Genomic DNA, 19,618 nt, shown 5'->3' with positions numbered 1-19,618 from the left:
GTATGTATTTTCAGTTTTATAAGGTGAAAGGAGTTACAGGGATGGATGGTGGTGATGGTTACACAAAAATGTGAATACTATTGAACTGTACATTTAAAAATGGTTAAGATGATTAATGTTATATTAAATGTATTTTACCACAATTAAAAAACACTGGTTATACTTTATGATAAGCAAACATTATCAATAACTGGCCAATATGTGAACAAAAATGTTTCCTTTTAGTCTCAAGAATCATGGTCCTCAAACTTCAGCATGTATCAGGATCATCTGAAGGGCTTGTTAAAACACAGATTGCTAGGTCTTATCCCCAGAGCTTCTGAGAATTTGCATTTTTAACAAGTCCCCAGTTGATGTTAATGCTGCTGGTCTAGGAACACTCTTTGAGAACTACTAGTATAAATATGTGTGTTGAAATTAAAGAGAAAAATCTTAAGACACAGGTGATCTCTTATAACCAACAATAGAAAAGAATCCATTTTTTAAAATTCTAGATTTACATTACAGTTGCAAAAATAGCTGAGTTCCTGTATACCTTTCCCCCAACTTACATTAATGTCTTACATAACCACAGAAAATTTATCGAAACTAAGGAATTGGTACAATACCAAGTAAAGACCTTAATTTGAGTTTCACCACTTTTCCCACTAATGTCCTTTTTCTGTTCAGGATCTAATCCAAGATCACACATTGCATTTAGTTGTCATATCTCCTTAGTCTCCTCTAATCTGTGACAATTCCTTAGTCTTCTCCTGGCTTTTATGACTAACACTTCTGAAGAGTACTGATTAGTTAACCTAAAGAACGTCCTCCAATTTGGGTTTGTCTCATGAATTCTCATGATCAGATTGAGGCTATATATTATTGGAAAGGATACCACAGAGGTGACGTGATGTGCCCTTCTCAACGCATCAAGTCAGGGGGTGTGCTGACAAGGATTTCTGGTGATGTTAACCTTGATCACTTGCCTGAGGTTGTGTCTGCCAAGATTCTCCATTGTAAACTTATTATTTTTCTTTCAGGAATTACTAAATATATTGACGGAAATATTGTGAGACTATGCAAATATTCTGTCTCTGCTTCAACTTTTGCCTGCTAATTTTGGCATCCATTGGTGGATCTTACCTATAGTAATTTTTACTGTGATGTTCTAATGGTGATTTTTAAATTTCTTTCTTTCCTTCTACATTTATTAATTGGAATTTTTCTGTAAGTAAAAGCTATGATTTCTCTCTCCATTTATTTATTTATTCATTTATTTATTTACATCAGCAATGGAAACATAGATATTTTAAATAATTCATTATTGGTCAATTATCATTCTTTGGAAAGAGACTAGGTAGATAAAAATACACTTTAAGAAAATGGACCCAACAACCCAACCATCCCCTATACCCCAATAAAAACAAATTCATAAGAGTCAAACAAAAAAAAAAAAAAAAAAAATGGAGAAAAATAATATTATATAATTAAGTTTCCTTTTAAACAAGTTAAACTTTTAAAAATTTACCCACTTAACTGTTTTATTCTTACATAATTTAAGTTGAAATTATTTCAAAACATATTTCAAAAGAATAAACTGGATCATTTGACATTAGTGTATAGGGACTATTGGTACATGTATGTTCTTTTGCAACTACTAATTCCACAAACATTTACTATTCACGTACAGACAACACAAAAATTTTTTTTAATGAAACTTATTGTGTTTTTAAAAGACATTTATGAAATAATTGGTATTTACTGAATAAAATAAAACTTTAGGCAAAAGAGTTCTGCTTCCAATAATAGCAGAGATGTTTGTATTGGATTAACCCTCCTGCAGATGCCAGTTACAAACCATGGAAAAAATATTTACAAATAATACTTAAAGGCACTGGAGATTGACCCAAGGTAGGCAGAAACTGGAGGGAGGAGTGGACTGACCTTGAAAGAGGAGAACCAAACTGGGTAAGATCCATGTTTATGTGCTTTTTCCCTGAGGGTACTCACCAGTCTACTTGGTGCAGGGTGACTAAAATTCAATTAGAAAGCCATAGTCTATTGACTTGAGATGTCAGAGGATGGAGTTCAGGGCTGCCATAGTGGCCAAAAATAAAGAAGAGAAATCGCAGAAAATAGAAAGAGCCATGGGGGAGGGAGGAAGCATCAAAATACACATGTAAATTCTCCTCAAATCCATGGCTAACTCCCAAATTACATACACGAATGGAAGATGCCAGGGATTCCAATGGAAAGCAACAGTTAGAAGACTGAAAGATCTGAGCAGAGATTCTAGCTGCTGCCCATGAGGGGAGACAGAGTTTAGAATTTGATTCCTACTAAATTAGAGGGGCTTAATAAGCATCTCAAACATTCCACTGAAAACTGGGAAAGACCCTGTACTGACACTAAAGAGTAAGTCTTAGGACTAGGGATCCGCCTTAGGACTAGGGGCAAAACCAAAACACACCTGCCCTAACAAATATAAAATCAAGACTCCATGAAGTCACCTGATCAGCCAGTAATTTAATCAGAGAAAGATAAAAGAATCCAGAGTCTCCCCAATGCATCATTTATAATGTCCACTATCAAAAACTGCTAGACATAAGAAGCAGATAAATGGGACCTATAGTCAAGAGAAAAAGGAACCAATAGAAAAAGACCCTGGGATGATCTAGTTGTGGGAATCAGCACATAAAGGCTCCAAAGAAACTTTAATAAATATGTTCAACAACTTAAATGAAAGATATGGTCAAAATGAGTAAACAGATGGAAATTTTTACCAGAAAAATAAAGACCTAAAATTTCTATTCATTTTAGAATCAAAAAGTACATTGTCTGAAATTAAAATTTTACTGGATGAGCTTAAAAGCAGATTGGAGATGGAAGAAGAAAAGGTCAATGAAAGGTCGATGAACTTAAAGACAGATCAATTGAAATTATCTAAAGTGAAGAATAGAGAGAGAAAAAGAAAGAAACAAACTGAATCTCAGTCATCTGTAGGACAATTTTCAATGATCTAATATATGTGTAATTGGAGACCCAGAAGAGAGGCGAGAATGGAGCACAAAAGAGGTTATAAAAATAGTGACCAAATATTTCTCAAATTTGGTGAAAACCACTGGCTTACTGATCTAAGATCAGCAAACCCCAAGGAGATTAAATACAAAGAACACAGGACGTAGGCCCAACACAGTCAAACTGCTGAAAACCAATAACAAAGGTGAAACTTTGAAAGCAGGTAAAGAAAAAAGGGATGCTATATACACGGGAGCAACAATATAAACAACGGCAGACCTTTCACCATAAACAATGAAAGCTTGAAGACAAGGGAACAGAATTTTTAAAGTGTTGAAATGAAAGAATATCAGACCAGGTTTCTTATTATTAAAAAAGAGAATTATAAATATGAAAAGGGAGAAATCTAGAACAAAACCTGTGGTGTTGGATTGGAATTGGAGGTATCAATGTGAACTCATGGTTTTCAAAATATAGAAATATAGGTGTAAAATAAATGTTAATGTTTAAATCTTGGCTTCTAAATACCCTTCTGCACTAAAAGGATCCATAGCTCCCTGGAGAAATGGCTGATCCCAGGATTGGACAGGCAAAATACAAGATGAATCTGGAAATACTCAGAGAATGATGGAGATATGCCAGAGGGCCACAGATGCCAGCTTAAAGTGGCTCTCTCATTAGCCCAATATAGAATAATTTGAATATTAGACATAAATTACCAAAACTGACACAATAATAAATAGAAAATTTGAATAGTTCTATATCTATTAAAGAAATTGAAACTGTTATTAAAAATCATTCCACATAAATTTATAATTAAAAAAAAACCTATTCGCAAAGAAAACTTCTGTCCCAGATGGTTTCACTAGTGAATTCTATTAAATTTTAAGGAAGAAATAACACCAGGATCATACACAAACACTTTTAGAACGGGGGGCGGAGGGGAAAACTTCCCAACTCATTTTATGAGGCTAGCATAACCCTGACACCAAAACCTGACAAAGACATTAAAAAGAATACTACAGATCAATATCCTTCATAAACAAAGACACAAAAATTCTTAATAAAGTCAATTAATGTAATTTACCACATTAACAGAATAAGGGAGGGGAAGCATTTGACAAAATTAAACACCCATTCATTCATGATGAAAAACCTCAGCAAGCTAGGAATAAAAAGGAACTTCCTCAATCCTTTCAAAGGAACCTAAAAAAATTTCAACTAACATCATACTTAATGGTGAAAGACTTAATAGTGTCCCTCTAAGATTGGGAACAAGGCCAAGATGTCCTCTTACCACACCTATTCAACATTATATTGGAGACCATAGCCATTCAAATAAAGCAAGAAAAAGAAACAAAAGGCAAATAAGTTGGAAAAGAAGAAATAAAATTGTCTTTATTCACAAATGACAGGAAAAAGAGTCAACAGTAAAAAATCAATTATATTTGTATATTCTAGCAACAAACAATTAGAGAATAAAAAAATTTACAATAGCATTGAAAAACAGTAAATAGGAATAAATCTAACAAACTATGCAAGAAACGTACACTGAAAACTAAAAAACATTGCTTAGAAAAATTTAAAAGGACAAATAAATGGAGCTATATACCATGTTTACGAGTTGGAAGATTCAATATTATTGAGAGGTTAATTCTACTCAAATGGATATATAGTTTCGATAAAATCCAAATCAAAACCCACAGACTTCTTTTTAATAGAAATTGCTAAGTTGATTCTAAAATTTATATAGAAATGCAAAGTATCTGGAATAGCCAAAACAATATTAAAAATAAAAACATGGAGGACTCACACTACCTGATTTCAAGACTTATAAAGCCACAATAATCAAGACAGTGTAGTATTTGGTGCAAGGATAGACACCTCTAAAAAGACAGAGGACCTTGAGCTCATCCTCTGCGCTGTGCAGGGACTTGCAGTAGGGGTTGGTCAGTGCCTCACCCATTGTCATCCTTTGCTCTGCATCCAGCAGCAGCATCCTCTCCAGGAGGTTCAAAAATAAGACTACACTTGAACAGTCAACTGATTTTTGACAAAGGCACCCATGTAATTCAATGTGGGAAAGGAAAGTTTTTTCAACAATGGTGCCAAAACAACTGAATAAAAGTACGGGAAAAATAATGAACCCCAAACTCCATTTCACAGCACACATAAGAATTAATTTGAGATGGATCACAGACTGAAAGGTAAAAGCTAGAACATATAAAGCTTCTAGAAGAAAACCTAAAAGAATATCTTCATAATCACAGGGTAAGGATTAACAGTCTAGTCTTCTCATTAGAAACGTCTCATGAAAACACACCATGAATAAATAGGCAAGACATAGACTGTGAGAAAACGTTCAGAACACGTATCCGACAAAGGACCGGTATCTAGAACTCAATACAGTTGGGTTCTACAACTCAACAAGAAGACAACAGACAACACAATTTTCTAAAATGGCAAAAATCTTAGATACTTCACAAAAGAAAATATCTGAATAGCCAATAAGCACATGAAAAAGTATTCAACACATGCTCATCAAAAAATCTTCATATAAGAACATCATAGCAACTTCATTTATAAAAATGGAAATAGTTCAGGTGTCCATCAAAAGCAGAATGGAAAACGAACTTCAGTATATTTATTCAATGGAATATACAATACAATAAGAGAGAATAAACTATTGATATACACAGCAGGACAGATGAGTCTCATAAAGATTATGCTGAAAGCCAGATCCCAAAAATGTATAATTCCATTAAATGAAATTCTAGAAAAGGCAAAACTAATCTAAGACAGTAAGCTGATCAATGTCTGATTCATTGGGGGTGGGGAAATTGGCTGGGAAGGAGACAAGGGAACTTTCTTGGGTAATGAAAATGTTCTATAGCTAGATTGGGGTGGTGGTTACACAGGCGGATGGACATCAAAAATTCATTGACCTATACAATTAATATACATATAATTCACTGTATGAAAATGTTATTCAATAAAAATACATAAATATGCAGTTAACATTTTAGGGGAAAAAGTACTAGAGGTTTGATCGCTTAATTAATAAAAATATTATGCTATTTTTCTGGAAAAAAATAGTCATGGCAGGTAGCAAAATAATTTGTTTTTCCTCCAAAATTCCTTTTCCCTTCAGAAATAAGTATAACACACTCAGGGGAACATTAGATAGATTCAGGAAACCTGTTCCAGGCCTGTGGGAGTTTCTAGAGTAAGGCTATATACAGGTTTTTATTTTCTAGACATTCCATCAGTAAAATGGGTACATGATTTTGTTTATCTCCCAAAGAAGTCACATAGATTAGTAAACTAAAATTTGTCACAGTCCTTAGATCACTCTGGAATAAAAGGGCTAAAAAATATTTTACATTCAATATTTTATTGTTATAAGACTCCTTCCAGGCCAAAATCAAACTCGTGAGTAAATGCAAGATAGGTTCTGTCCCCATGCAACATTTGAAAGGTAGCTTCATTGCTGAACCAGAGGCAGAGAGTTTTGCGTTGGAGTACTTTAATACGTTTTTATATTGCATATAAAGCACATAAGCATAAACCAGTAAGATGTCTTGCTGAAAACTACCTTCTTTGTGAAAGCAGGCTGTAATTCTGAACAAGTTTTCAATTTTCACACTGCTGCTAGGGTAAAACATTTTAAAGAGTTTAATTTTTTACAATGGATTCAATGACATAGGATTATCTAACAAAGTAATGGCTAATCAATACAAGGTTTAGTTGTCAGGTGAAACATATAACACACTAAAAGGGATTGATTGCCAGACTTCTCCTTATTTACTAGAAGGTATATATTTAAAATGACACAAACTTGTTACCAGGCTGCATTCTTTTAACCTTGCAAAAGCTGCTTAAGAAATCTGTTCAGCAGCCCTATAGCAAAACAAGATATAGTATAATGAAAATGGCTAGTGATTGGGGGGCCGAGAAGGGGAAGACAGGAACCTTCAGATAAATGGTAACATCAAATCAAGTCCTCAGCAAGAATATGGGATAGAAAAAGCAAACCACAAAGAGACAGCTAGAGAAGCTGAGACTGGGCTTTAAAAATGCCACACTAATGCTATGGAATCTTGTTCAATAGATGCCAAGCTGTATCTGATCTAATTCCATGTTGCTCTTAGGGCAGATTTTTTAAGGACTCATACAACTGGGCACAATAGGCTTTTTTTTTTCATTTTCTTTTTTTGATAGTGCATCCAGATTATGCACTGAACACAAAATGAATTGGGCCCATATGGACTTCGACCAGCATATAAACTGTTTCCTTTATAATTTATTCACAATATCTCAAGTCTCTATATGAAAATACACTTTTTATGGTCATTGCAACCCAGGAGTTCAATAATATTTTTTCTACTAAGTCAGTGATTACACAATTTATCAAAGAATGATTACACTGAAATAAAAAAAAACAAAACACCGACCCCCTATACAGTCTTCCTTTCTCAAAGTAATTTTAAGAAAGCTGGTTATTAAATTGCTTCTTTTTGAAGAAGGGTTTTTGTAGCTAGACAGAAATTGCCAAACTATGTTTTTAAAAAAAGTTATTAGACTCTGAAGGATTCAGCCGGAGTGGGAAGTTAAATAAACAAATCACTTCATCAGACTTGGAAAGATCACTTTTGTCTTACTTAAGAGACCTACATTAATTACCTTTAAGGTCTGTTACACGGACTATTTAAAATAAGTACAATTTATTTATTTATTTCAAATGAGGTGCTTCTTCCAAAGTATTAAATAATGTCTACAAATGCAAAAGCATTTTTATAAATAGGTAATTAAAACAGATGACTAAAATTAAGTCAAGCTGCAAAACATTACCCAGGATGCACTGTGATTTTTTTTTTTTAATAAACATCTCAGGCAGTTTTTTTCTATCCAAAGCCCAAAGCACTTCAGGAAAAAAAAAAAAGAGGTAGGAAGTTTCATAGGGGGAAAAACACACATATATATATAATGAAATAATGCCAACCCCCAAACTAAAGTATTTACAAGATAGTCCCTTAAGCATAGTTTGTCATATTGCAATTACACCTTACCTACTGCCAAGTCAAAGTGCTTACTATTGCCACTAGAGGGAGAAATGTCTTAACACAAAGCAAAGGCAGACAGGGAATGGGTTTTCTTGAGCAATTATCAGAACAAAGCTCCCTTGGCTGTGTGTACCTTCTAATTACTCAATACAATTAAAATGACTAACCTAAAACAAATAGAAAAAAATCCTGCCTGCCTGATATCAGGGACTTCATTAAACCTTTTCCCCTCATCAGTCAAATCAGAAAGAAGGGAATGCCATCATATACAAACATTACAGAACTATTAAAGGAAGTAAATTCAGTGAGTTTGATTTTTTTTTAAAGAAGCAACTCTCTTGCAAAAAGAAATGTCGCGGTATTTACCCATCTGGATGTTGCTTGAAAACAAATTGTCCTCCAAAGAGCAGAAATACAGTATGTTTTCTCTCAGTTCACTGGCTTATGAATGACTTTTTGTTGTTGTTGTTGTTTTGTTAATACACACTATAATGTCATTTTCTGTGTCCGCCATGTGCTTTTTCCTCCTACTCATCCAACTGTATAAAGGAGCTATGCCCATCAGACTTCCATGCTTATACTGGGCTGTTTTAACCTTAGGTTCTTCACTGCTGTTTCTTTGTGGATCTACTCCAAGGTAATGTTTAGAACAACATAGGAATTTGGGGTGGGGGTAGGCAAGGAAAACAGCTACTTATTCCTTCTAAAAGGCTTATGTAGTTCCTTTTATAAGGCCCAGTCATTAACAGAAGATGACAACAGAGTCATTTTTCTTTCAGCTGACAATTGTGACATTTTTCCAGCAGCGTGTAAGGTGTTGAAAACCTGGCAGCTGTTACCTCCTGGGATGAAGATACTTTTTTATCCTCCCTTGACAGTTTAACTCAGTGGGTCAGCACCTTTAAAGACTGCAAAGTATCCTCGAAGAGGATGGAAGCTTGAATTACTGCTCCCTCCCTAATCAATGTAAACCCTCACTGCAGGTGAAGTCTCCATCTATAGAGGTGCATGGGGGAGGAAAATGTAATGCCCTGAGCCAGATGGTTTTTATCTTGTTTTTAAAGAATAAAGGAACAAGCTAACCAGGGAGACAGCTACTTTGTTAGCTTCTTGGCCTCTCTCATGGCTTTGCATCCCCAGGGTTCCAGCTACACAAGAGAAAGAATACAGAAAAACGTAAACACTTAAAGAAATATAACTAGAGGGCTGGCATCACGCTGCTTTCAAAGAGTTGAGAGAGCTCTACTGAATGCTTTATTTATCACTGCCCACGTTCTCAAGATGGTAAGTGGACACAAACACAAAGGGAATGGGGGATGGGGGAAGGATGAGATAGAGGTCACAATTTACTCAATTACAGAAAAAGGCAGGGCTGACAGATCCTATTAGCACCAATGTGAAGCAAAGAAGGAGTTGCATGTTGTAAGGCTACATTTTCAAAAAATAACTAGATCCTCCCAGGCCTTTGCCCTTGTTTGCAGATATGAATAAAAGCTATAAAAACAGTTGCTATGGTTTTATCGGCTTCACATTTTAGGAATAAAAGTAGAAAGAAAATTGTAGCTACTTTGTACATCATTTAAATAAAAGTTCATACTTTACTTAATGCCAAGAGGTGAGAAAATTATTCTGAAACTTAGAAAATTAAATGGATACATAGCTTTTCTCCTCCCCCTGTGCTCGTACCCCCCCTTCCCCCCCACCCCCAGCCTTCTGATGTTGGAAATGAAATGGAAAAGCAGGTATAGAAAATGAGCTGGTGATACAGGGAGTAGTGTCTCCTGACTTTCTCCTTCAGTATTTTCTTTTTCTGCTAATGTCTTTGTCAGGTTTTGGAATTATGGTTATGGTGGTCTCACAATTCAAGTCAGGAAGTATTCCTTCCTTCTCTATTTTCTGAAAGAGTTGGTATAAGATTGGTGCTATTTATTCCTTAAATGTTTGATAGAATTCACCAGTGAAACCATATGGGCCTTTTGATAATTCAATTTCTTTAATAGACATAGGGCTATTCAAATTTTGTTTTACCTTGTGTTGGTTTCAGTAAGTTGTATTTTTCAAGGAATTTGTCCATTTCATCTAAGTTGCCAAATTTTTGGTTTAAAGTTGTTTATAATATTCCCTTATTAATCCTTTTAATGTCTGTAAGAATTGTAGTAATAACCCTTCTTTCACCTCCTCCAATAATTACATAACTCTCCGAGTTAACATGCAGTGGTCATATCCTATCAACAAGGATAAAACTATACTTTAGAATAATATGTATAAACTATAAAATTAGTCTTAATACTAAACTTGTTAGAACATAACTGAGCATTTTAAAATCAATGGTGAAAGAGTTCCTGAAATCCCATTAGAAATACCTGCAAAAGAATCTCAAGTTAAGAGATGGCCTACATGATGCAAATCTTACATCAACACTAGGTAAAAGGCAGCCTTGACATCTTTTTATCTATGTAACTTGACTAAGGGGGGAAAAAAAGAGCAAATGGCACTTCATTATTGTCATATGCAATAGAGAAAAGAGGGAGTTTAAACAGCTTATATATTATGTTCTATATTAAAAAAATCAGCAGTGGGGTAATCAAGTTCAGGGCAGTTCTGGACAGCTGCCCTGTGACCGGCTTCTATTGACCCCTGCTATTCATCACTCTTCCTTAAGACTGAGAGGGCAAGCTCCTAGGGAGTGACCACCACAATAGACAGACACAAGCCAACAGTAATCTGGTTCCAGCAAAAAACCAGATGGCACTGCAATAAATTTACAAATCTGCATTCATGGGGCTGTTAAAACACCCAGAAGCTAAAAGACTCTGAGGGCCCCAGGAGGATCTCCTACTTCCCTTTTTCTAAAGGCCATTTCTCTTTCCAAGAACATTGACTTCATGCTCTTCACAAAGAGAATAGAGATAAAACCCTTTACAAAGAAGGGAGGGGAAAAAGCCTCATGACCTAATTAATCTCCAGAGCTTGGATCTCAACACTAAATGATAGATATTAGAAAAATCATTTGGAGCACTAGGAGGAAAAACAAAACCAAAAACGGTTGTTAAAATGGAGGGGGTGAAGCGAACCTGCTAAAAAGCAATGAAAAAAAAACATTAAATCTCTTTCAAATACTGCACACAACAGATCTTGCAAGTAGAAAATGATTCAATAATGTATGCATTTACTTTTAAAATGAATCAGATTAGTCCCATGTGTGACCTGCTGGTCCATCTGTATGTGCTGGACTTAATAGGCACGATTCTCTCTCTTGCTTCAGTTTGAAGTATGAGAGAGATAAATTTAGTTTAATTTTCAACAGATCAGCCTATCCATTTTCCAAATGGACCATCTGGATCAGCCTATTAAAATTAATTTATAACTTTGCAGAGTGAAAATTCGTTTGTTAGCTTAAATAAAGTTGCCAAAACTTTTTGTTGTGTCATTGTTTTCTGACAGTTATTTCTGTATAGTGGGCAGAATGTTTCCACCTCCAAATTTATCTTATTCAATATTGTTCTTTTTTTTTAGATTTACAGATCAGGTGTTTATCTCCAAATAGTTAACATTGTAACTGCACAATATCAATTACTGATCATTTGGGTTTTTTTTACAAACCTTCCTGAGCTGATTCAATTCTACTTACTATACAATTATTTTTATAAAAAAAGGAAAAGTGCCCATCCAAAAAATTTTTAAGATATAGTAAATAAAAAAATGAGTATGTCAGGGCTGGCCCAGTGGCGCAAGCGGTTAAGTGCGCACGCTCTGCTGCGGCGGCCCGGGGTTCGCGGGTTCACATCCCGCGCGCACTGATGCACCACTTGGCAAGCCATGCTGTGGCAGCGTCCCATATAAAGTAGAGGAAGATGGGCATGGATGTTAGCCCAGGGCCAGTCTTCCTCAGCCAAAAAAAAAAAAAAATGAGTGTGTCACAGTTTCAACTACTTTTCCCCTAAATTAATACTGTATACAAACTGGAGTCAGAGGGTAGAAGTAAAAATGCTTTGGCAACACTGAGATGTGGGTTTCAAATCACTGACTAGCTAAACAAGTCATCTAACCTCTCTAAGCCTCCATTTTCTTCATCTATAAATTGGAAATCATATCTAGCAACTTTATAGAGTTATCATGAGGATTAAATAAAATAAGTATCAGGTTCACGGCCGGCGCTCAACAAATACTAGATGTTTTCTCCTTTTTCCTAGAATAATGCTATAAATCCACATAGATTAAAATTATTTTTACTACTGCTGGTGCTCATCTTATCCAATTTTAGATTAAAAATGAATAGGTGGTATACCTATTCTCTGGGAACACTGTAAGAACTTACTTTTTGGCCAGTGGGAGCTGGAAGATGTTAGAGGTTGCTATAGGCAGTGAAAAGAGCAAGTTTTTTGTTTTTTTTTTGTGAGGAAAATCAGCCCTGTGCTAACATCTGCCAATCCTCCTCTTTTTTTGCTCAGGAAGACTGCCCCTGGGCTAACATCCATGCCCATCTTCCTCCACTTTATATGGGACGCCGCCACAGCATGGCTTGCCAAGTGGTGCGTTGGTACGTTCCCGGGATCCGAACTGGCGAACCCCGGGCCCCCGCAGGGAAGCGGGCGCACTTAACCACTTGTGCCACAGGGCTGGCCCAAGAGCAAGTTTTTTTTACCAAATGTTTTTGGACATTTTAATTTTTAAAAAGAGAGCCATGGAATCGAACTTTCAAAGTAAAATGTGTCACCTTTGGGGAGTGGGGGCACAGTGGTGAGTAAAACTTTTTTTTTTTTTTTTTTTTGTGAGGAGATCAGCCTTGTGCTAACATCTCTGCCAATCCTTTTTTTTTCTGAGGAAGACTGGCCCTGGGCTAACATCCGTGCCCATCTTCCTCCCCTTTATATGGAACGCCGCCACAGCATGGCTTGCCAAGCAGTGCGTCAGTGTGCGCCGGGGATCCGAACCGGCGAGGCAAACCCGGGGCCGCCCCAGCGGAGCGCACACACTTAACCGCTTGCACCATCGGGCCGGCCCCGAGTAAAACTTTTTTTAAAGTGGTCATCAATAATGGCTTTTACTTTTAGAAAAAGCAAGCAAATATTATTCAGACTAAAAGGAGCTAACTTCACTATAGGCAGATCCCTTTTGATGATTAATTTTTAAAAAATGTATGAAGAATCTTAATAGGAAAATAAGGCTTAAAGTCAACTATTCTACTATCTGCACTTAAGAAGCATTTCAAGTTATTTTTTCTGAACAAGAAACCTTTTTTTAAATTTTGTTTTCACTACATGTAAGCAATTGACTGTCCTGTACACCTAGGATATTTTTTAAATGATTGGGGAAAAATGTTACCTAATTGAAACTGATGGCTATAGCCAGACCAACTTCAGAGTACTCTTAATTTAAGCTCTAGTGCTTAATGAATGGCAAATTGAGGGTTTCCTGTCTTTTGTTTTATTGTTGGTAGCTTTTTATTTTAAGTAAGACTGAATTTCATACCTGTCTAAGTGAATTCTTCTCTGGTATTATCTTCCTAGGGGGTTCGCCATTATTACAGTCTTCTCTCTCTGAGGAATTCTGTGAAAGAAAGTAAGCTTTAATTCAGTTCTCATTATCTTCAATCTTATTCTGTGGGAGTAAACTGAATTACATTTCTAATTCTGTGAGCTAGAATACCATGTATATTTATGCATTTATTAATTTGAAGATTTATATACATACAGACATACACTTATGTAAAGGAAAACATATGCCTATGTATATAAATAAATGTATGTAGGGATCTAGGTGGAAAGTATTTCATCTATATTTAAGCACTGCCCAGCAGATCATATTCATTAGAAGTCTAGTTTATTGTTCTTTGAAAATACAGGCTGACACCGGACATAAGAAAGTTCCAGTCTACACTTAGCTGATAACTTAAACCATGATTATTACATTCTTTTTAAAATAATTTGTTTTAAACTATAGTAAATATTGGTTGGTACAAGATCTCAAAGTCTAGATCCTAAAAAAAATAGTTCTTTCTCTTCCTCCTCTTCTCAGATTTGATTTTCTCTTCTTTATTAAAAATAGCATAGTACTTAGCTTAAAACAACATTTAACCAGTGGTTTAGGATTAAAGTCCATTCTTGCCACTACCACCTCAACAGCAGCTAGAAGACCCCTAAAATGTCAAGGGGATTTTTAAATACTTAAGAAGAGGGGAAAAACAACAATCCAATTGAAAGTGAGTGCAGAGTTCTAAATATCAACAGAGTAAACAGACAACCAACGGAATGGGAGAAAATATTTGCAAATCATATATCTGATAAAGGATTAACATCCAGAATACATAGAGAAGTTATAAAACTCAACAAAGAACCCCGACCCAATTCAAAAATGGGCAAAGGACTTGAAAGGACATTTCTCCAAAGAAGATATACAAATGACCAACAAGCACATGAAAAGACATTCAACATCACTAATCATTTCAGAAATGCAAATCAAAACTACAAGGAGATACTACCTCACATTCATTAGGGAGGCTACTATCAAAAACAAACAACAGAAAATAACAGGTATTGGCAAGGATGTTGAGAAATTGGAACTCGTGTGCATTGTCGGTGGGAATGTAAAATGATACAGCTGCTAAGGAAAACAGTATGGTGGTTCCTCAAAAAATTAAAAATAGAATTATCAATGATCCAACAATTTCATTCCTGGGTATATACCCAAAAGAATTGAAAGCAGAGTCTGAAGAGATATTTGTACATCCGTATTCATAGCAGCATTATCCACAATAGCTAAAATGTGGAAGCAATCCAAATGTCCACTACAGATGAAGGGATAAGCAAAATGTGGTATATATATACAATGGGACAGTATTCAGCCTTAAAAAAAAAAAAAAGAAGGAAAATTCTGACATATACTATAGCATGGATGAACCCTGAAGACATTATGCTAGGTAAAATAAGCCAGTCACGAAAAGATAAATATTGTATGATTCCACCTATATGAGATACTTAGAGTAATCAAAATCATAGAGACAGAAAGTAGAACTGTCATTGCCAGGGGCTGGGAAAAGGGGAAAATAGGGAGTTACTGTTTGATGGGTTTATAGTTTCAGTTTTACAAGATGAAAAGAGTTATGGAGATGGATGAGGGTGATGGTTGTGAAACTTTATGAATGTATTTAGTATCAGTGAGCTGTACACAAAAAATGGTTAAGATGGTAAATTTTATGTTATGTGTATTTTACCACAATAAAAAATAATTGAAAAAATATATAGCCATCAACACATGTAAATCACTATCTGCAAGGCAAAATACAGAAAATCCAAATACATATTATTTGGGTTCCATTTTCCAGAACTACATTTGTCATGTTAATATTTTAAAATTTGCAGTTGATATATTCATTACATTACATATATTCATCACATTCTAACTGGGGAGTTACTGTATTTTTATTTATTTATTTATTGTTTTAAATTTCTTTTTTTTCTTTTGGTGAGGAAGATTAGCCCTAAGCTAACATCTGTTGCCAATCCTCCTCTTTTTGCTGAGGAAGATTGGCCCCGGGCTAACATCCGTGCCCATCTTCCTCTACTTTATATGTGGGATGGCTGCCACACCATGGCTTGATAAGCGGTGCATAGGTCCATGCTGGGATCCGAACCCGAGAACTGAGGGCGGCTGAAGCTAGCCCGCAAACTTAACCAGTGAGCCACCAGGCCTGCCCTAACTGGGGAGTTACTGTATTTTTAGATCCAGCAATTATTTCCAACCTATGAGTTTATCTGAAAATTTTCATACAAGTATAAAATCATTAGTAGAGTTTAGGGTCATAACTGTGTTTTAAACTTAGATATTAGTTATAATATTTTGGTTTGTATCAAATATTACATTTAAAAATATATTAAAGCATAAATCGTATATATATAGTGTCATTTTAGGGCCCCTGCACCTCTATGCCTTGTGTGTCACCTGTAGTTGGCCTGACAGGCCAGTACTCTAAAGTGTTCCTTTTGGGCATAAATCTCTTATGATGTTTAAGTTGGTATTTTACATTTGTGATGATCACTTTAAGGTGAGGTCCCTAAAATTAAGACAAAGAAGAAAAGACATGCTATGTTATAAGCAAGGGACAGAGACTCAATAACTTCAGAGTTCTATTTGCTTTTTCTCCTTGTTTTGAAAAAAAGGAATGTAGACTATCTACAAAAAAATGAGAGAGAGAGAGAGTGGAATTAATGACCATAAGGCATACCAAATAAGGAAACTAGCAATATGTGCCATAATAGGAGAATCAAACAAAGGAAGGAAAAGGTCAACATTAAACCCATAAAATCAATTTATATATTTAACTTTTTTTTAAAATATAGATCAATGTTTTTTAAATGCCCAAATTAAATCTTATATAATAAAAACGTAAGCCTGTATTCAATTAAGCCAGTATTCAATTATAAACTTATAATTTCTAAGTAACTATTCCCCAAACCATGAAGTTCCACCCTCTTTTTTTTTGTTTTTTTTTTTGTTTTTTTTTTATTGATGTTTTAATGGTTTCTAACATTGTGAAATTTTGGGTTGTACATTTTTGTTTGTCCATCACCACATATATGACTCCCTTCACCCCTTGTGCCCACCCCCACCCCCACTGCCCTGGTAACCACAGTCCAGTTTTCTCTGTCCATGTGTTGGTTTATATTCCACATATGAGTAAGATCATACAGTGTTTGTCTTTCTCTTTCTGGCTTATTTCACTTAACATAATACGCTCCAAGCCCATCCATAGTTCCACCCTCTTTTAAATATCATTTCAGATCATCTAACCCTGTTTAATTCAATGTAAGGTCCTATATTTCAAAATTAATTATGTTTTGTTAAAATGTCATTATAAACTTGGAAGCCTAAATAATTTTTGGTGGAAGTTTGTTATACTGAAGACATTATAAATATCATTTTTACTCTACGGGTGCTTGGAATGAAACAAAATAGATGATAAACTCTATACTAAATTACATAGTGAAAAATAGTGATCTGAACCTAATAGGATGAGTAGTCACTATCTCGCCCATATCCACAATTTTCTTCCTTATGACTCTCTATTTTACCTGATTTAGATAGGGAGCTATTGAGTGGGTATTATGAGAACGTCTAAGGTATGAACAGGTGAAGGGAGCTAAAGGATAATTACTACCTCAGAGCAGAATATAGAGCTGTAGAGGAGCTCCATTCCCTTCTCCACCTCATGAGGGCAAAGGATATATATAGCTGGTGTTGTTAAAAAGAACTCTTAACAAATGGGAAAAAAAAAACAAGCATTGTTATAGCTAGTTCTTTTTAGATAGATTAACCTAACATTTTTTACGATGGCCCAACCACATGAGAAACCAAATCAGTACAAAAAAATTCAACTCTGTTATTACATAAAATAGAGGGAAGGACATTAAACAGTTGTGATATCAGGAGCAAGGAGTAAGGTATCCTCCTAATAGTGAAGAGCCAGAAAACCAGTGAATAAAAGATGAATAGCTCAGGCTGGCCCAGTGGCACAAGTGGTTAAGTGCGCATGCTCCACTGCAGCGGCCGGGGTTTGCCGGTTCGGATCCTGGGCGCACACCAACACACAACTTGGCAAGCCATGCTGTGGCGGTGTCCCATATAAAGTGGAGGAAGGTGGGCACGGATGTTAGCCCAGGGCCAGTCTTCCTCAGCAAAAAAAAAAAAAAAGAGGAGGATTGGTAGATGTTAGCACAGGGCTGATCTACCTCACACACATAAAGAAAAGATGAATAGCTCTACAGTTTTGAGGGTGGAGGGGAATCTATGTATATCTAAGTGGTCAACTCAGTGGTTCTCAACGCCTTTGTGCTCTCCAACATCACCTAAGAGAGCTCAGCAGCACAGTTATTCCTTGTATCTTTATCTATGATGCATCCCAGTAAGCAATGTTCACAATTGCCGTGGGTCATCAAGCTAAATTATGTCCAATAAGTTCTGTTTAAAGGTAACTAATTGATGCAAGCAAGATTCATCACACAAATTAGTGGATGAAAGTTAGACAAATACTAGGATAGTTACATAATCTCAAAATATTTTTCCATAAGATACTTAATAATTATAAAAGGAAACACAAGAACCTCACAGTGGAGAGATCTGGCAGACACCACCTTAACATTAGGTGCCTCTTGATATGATGTGTTATTACTCCTGAGGTAACCTTACCAAAAACACATAAACTCAATCTGATTATGAGAAAACATGAGACTAACCCAAATTGAGGGACATACTATAAAATTACTAGTTTGTACTTAACAAAAAATGTCAAGGTCCGGGCCCTCCCGGTGGCGCAAGCATTTAAGTGTGTGCGCTCCGTGCTGCGGCGGCCGGGAGTTCACAGGTTCAGATCCCGGCCCACGCACCGACGCACCGCTTGTCAAGCCAGGCTGTGGTGGCATGCCACATAAAGTGGAGGAAGATGGGCACGGATGTTAGCTCAGGACTGATCTTCCTCACACACACACAAAAAGTCTAGGTCATGAAATACAAAGAAAGACTAAGGAACTATTTTAGGTTAAAAGAAACTAACTAAAGAGACATGACAATTGAATGCAACTTGTGATCTGAGATTATTTTTTGGGGCTGAAACAAAATTGATGGTAAAGTCCTCTATACTGAATTATATAGTGAAAAATAGTGATCTGAGCCTAACAGGATAAGTAGTAACTAGCCCACATCCAAAATTTTCTTCCTCCTGACCCTCAATTTAATCTGATTTTGATGGGTAACTATTGAGTGGGTATTATAACATAATGGTATAAAGGGAATTATTGGAACAATTGGAAAAATCTGAAGAAGGTCTGTAGATGAGCTAATAACACTGTATCAATGTTAATTTACTGATTGTTTCCCCAATTTTAAATTTACATGCAGAAAAATTCACTCTTTTTTGGTGTACAGTTCTGAGTTTGACAAAAGCATACAAATGTGTAATGACCACCACAATCAAGATGTAAAGCAGTTCCATCACTCCCCAAATTCCCTTGCACTTCCCCTTTATAGTCAACTCCTTTCCCTGGTGATCACTGATTTTTTGTTTTCAATAATTTTGTCTTTTCCAAAATGTCATAAAATAGAATCATATAGTATATAATTTTTTGAGTCTGTCTTTTTTCACTTAACATAATACATTTGAGATTCATTTCGTGTTGCTGCATATATTGGTAGTTCTTTCCTTTTTATTGCCAAATAGTATCACTGTATAGATGTCCATGGTTTGTTTATACATTCAATTTCCTGATTTTGATAATTTGTACTGTGGTTATTTAAAAGAATGTTCTTGTTTTTAGGAAACATACAATGAAACATTTAGGGGTAAAAGGACATTATGTCTCTTAACTTTCAAATGGTTCAGAAAAAATAATAAGTAAATGAATGTGAGTGTATATATGTATGTATAAATAAGAGATAAAGCAAATATGGTAACATGTTAACATAAGGAGAATCCGTGTGAAGATTATAAGGGGATTCTTTGCACTATTCTTTCAACTTCTGTGTAAATGTAAGATTACAAAATAAAAATTAACAAATAAAAT

At 35.5% G+C, this 19,618-nt stretch overlaps 1 protein-coding gene across 7 annotated transcripts in view; it reads right to left on the bottom strand.

The window, feature by feature from the left end:
- The window catches only part of BTRC (beta-transducin repeat containing E3 ubiquitin protein ligase), a 184,310-nt gene that overhangs the window by 62,966 nt on the left and 101,726 nt on the right, over positions 1-19,618 (bottom strand). For 4 of the 7 annotated variants that reach the window (XM_004427970.3, XM_004427972.3, XM_087432476.1 and 1 more), the window contains one exon: positions 13,536-13,613. The exons of the other annotated variants lie outside the window; for them this stretch is intronic. In XM_004427970.3, the coding sequence (XP_004428027.1) occupies positions 13,536-13,613 (78 nt within the window). The remainder of the gene's footprint in view (positions 1-13,535; positions 13,614-19,618) is intronic. 7 annotated transcript variants of the gene reach the window in all.

This window comes from Ceratotherium simum, chromosome 6 (assembly GCF_057802395.1).
Source record: "Ceratotherium simum simum isolate JZ-2026a chromosome 6, ASM5780239v1, whole genome shotgun sequence".
NCBI classification, from domain to species: Eukaryota; Metazoa; Chordata; class Mammalia; order Perissodactyla; family Rhinocerotidae; genus Ceratotherium; species Ceratotherium simum.
The sequence above is the reverse complement of the archived record's forward strand: the minus strand, read 5'-3'. Positions and strand labels throughout refer to the sequence as shown.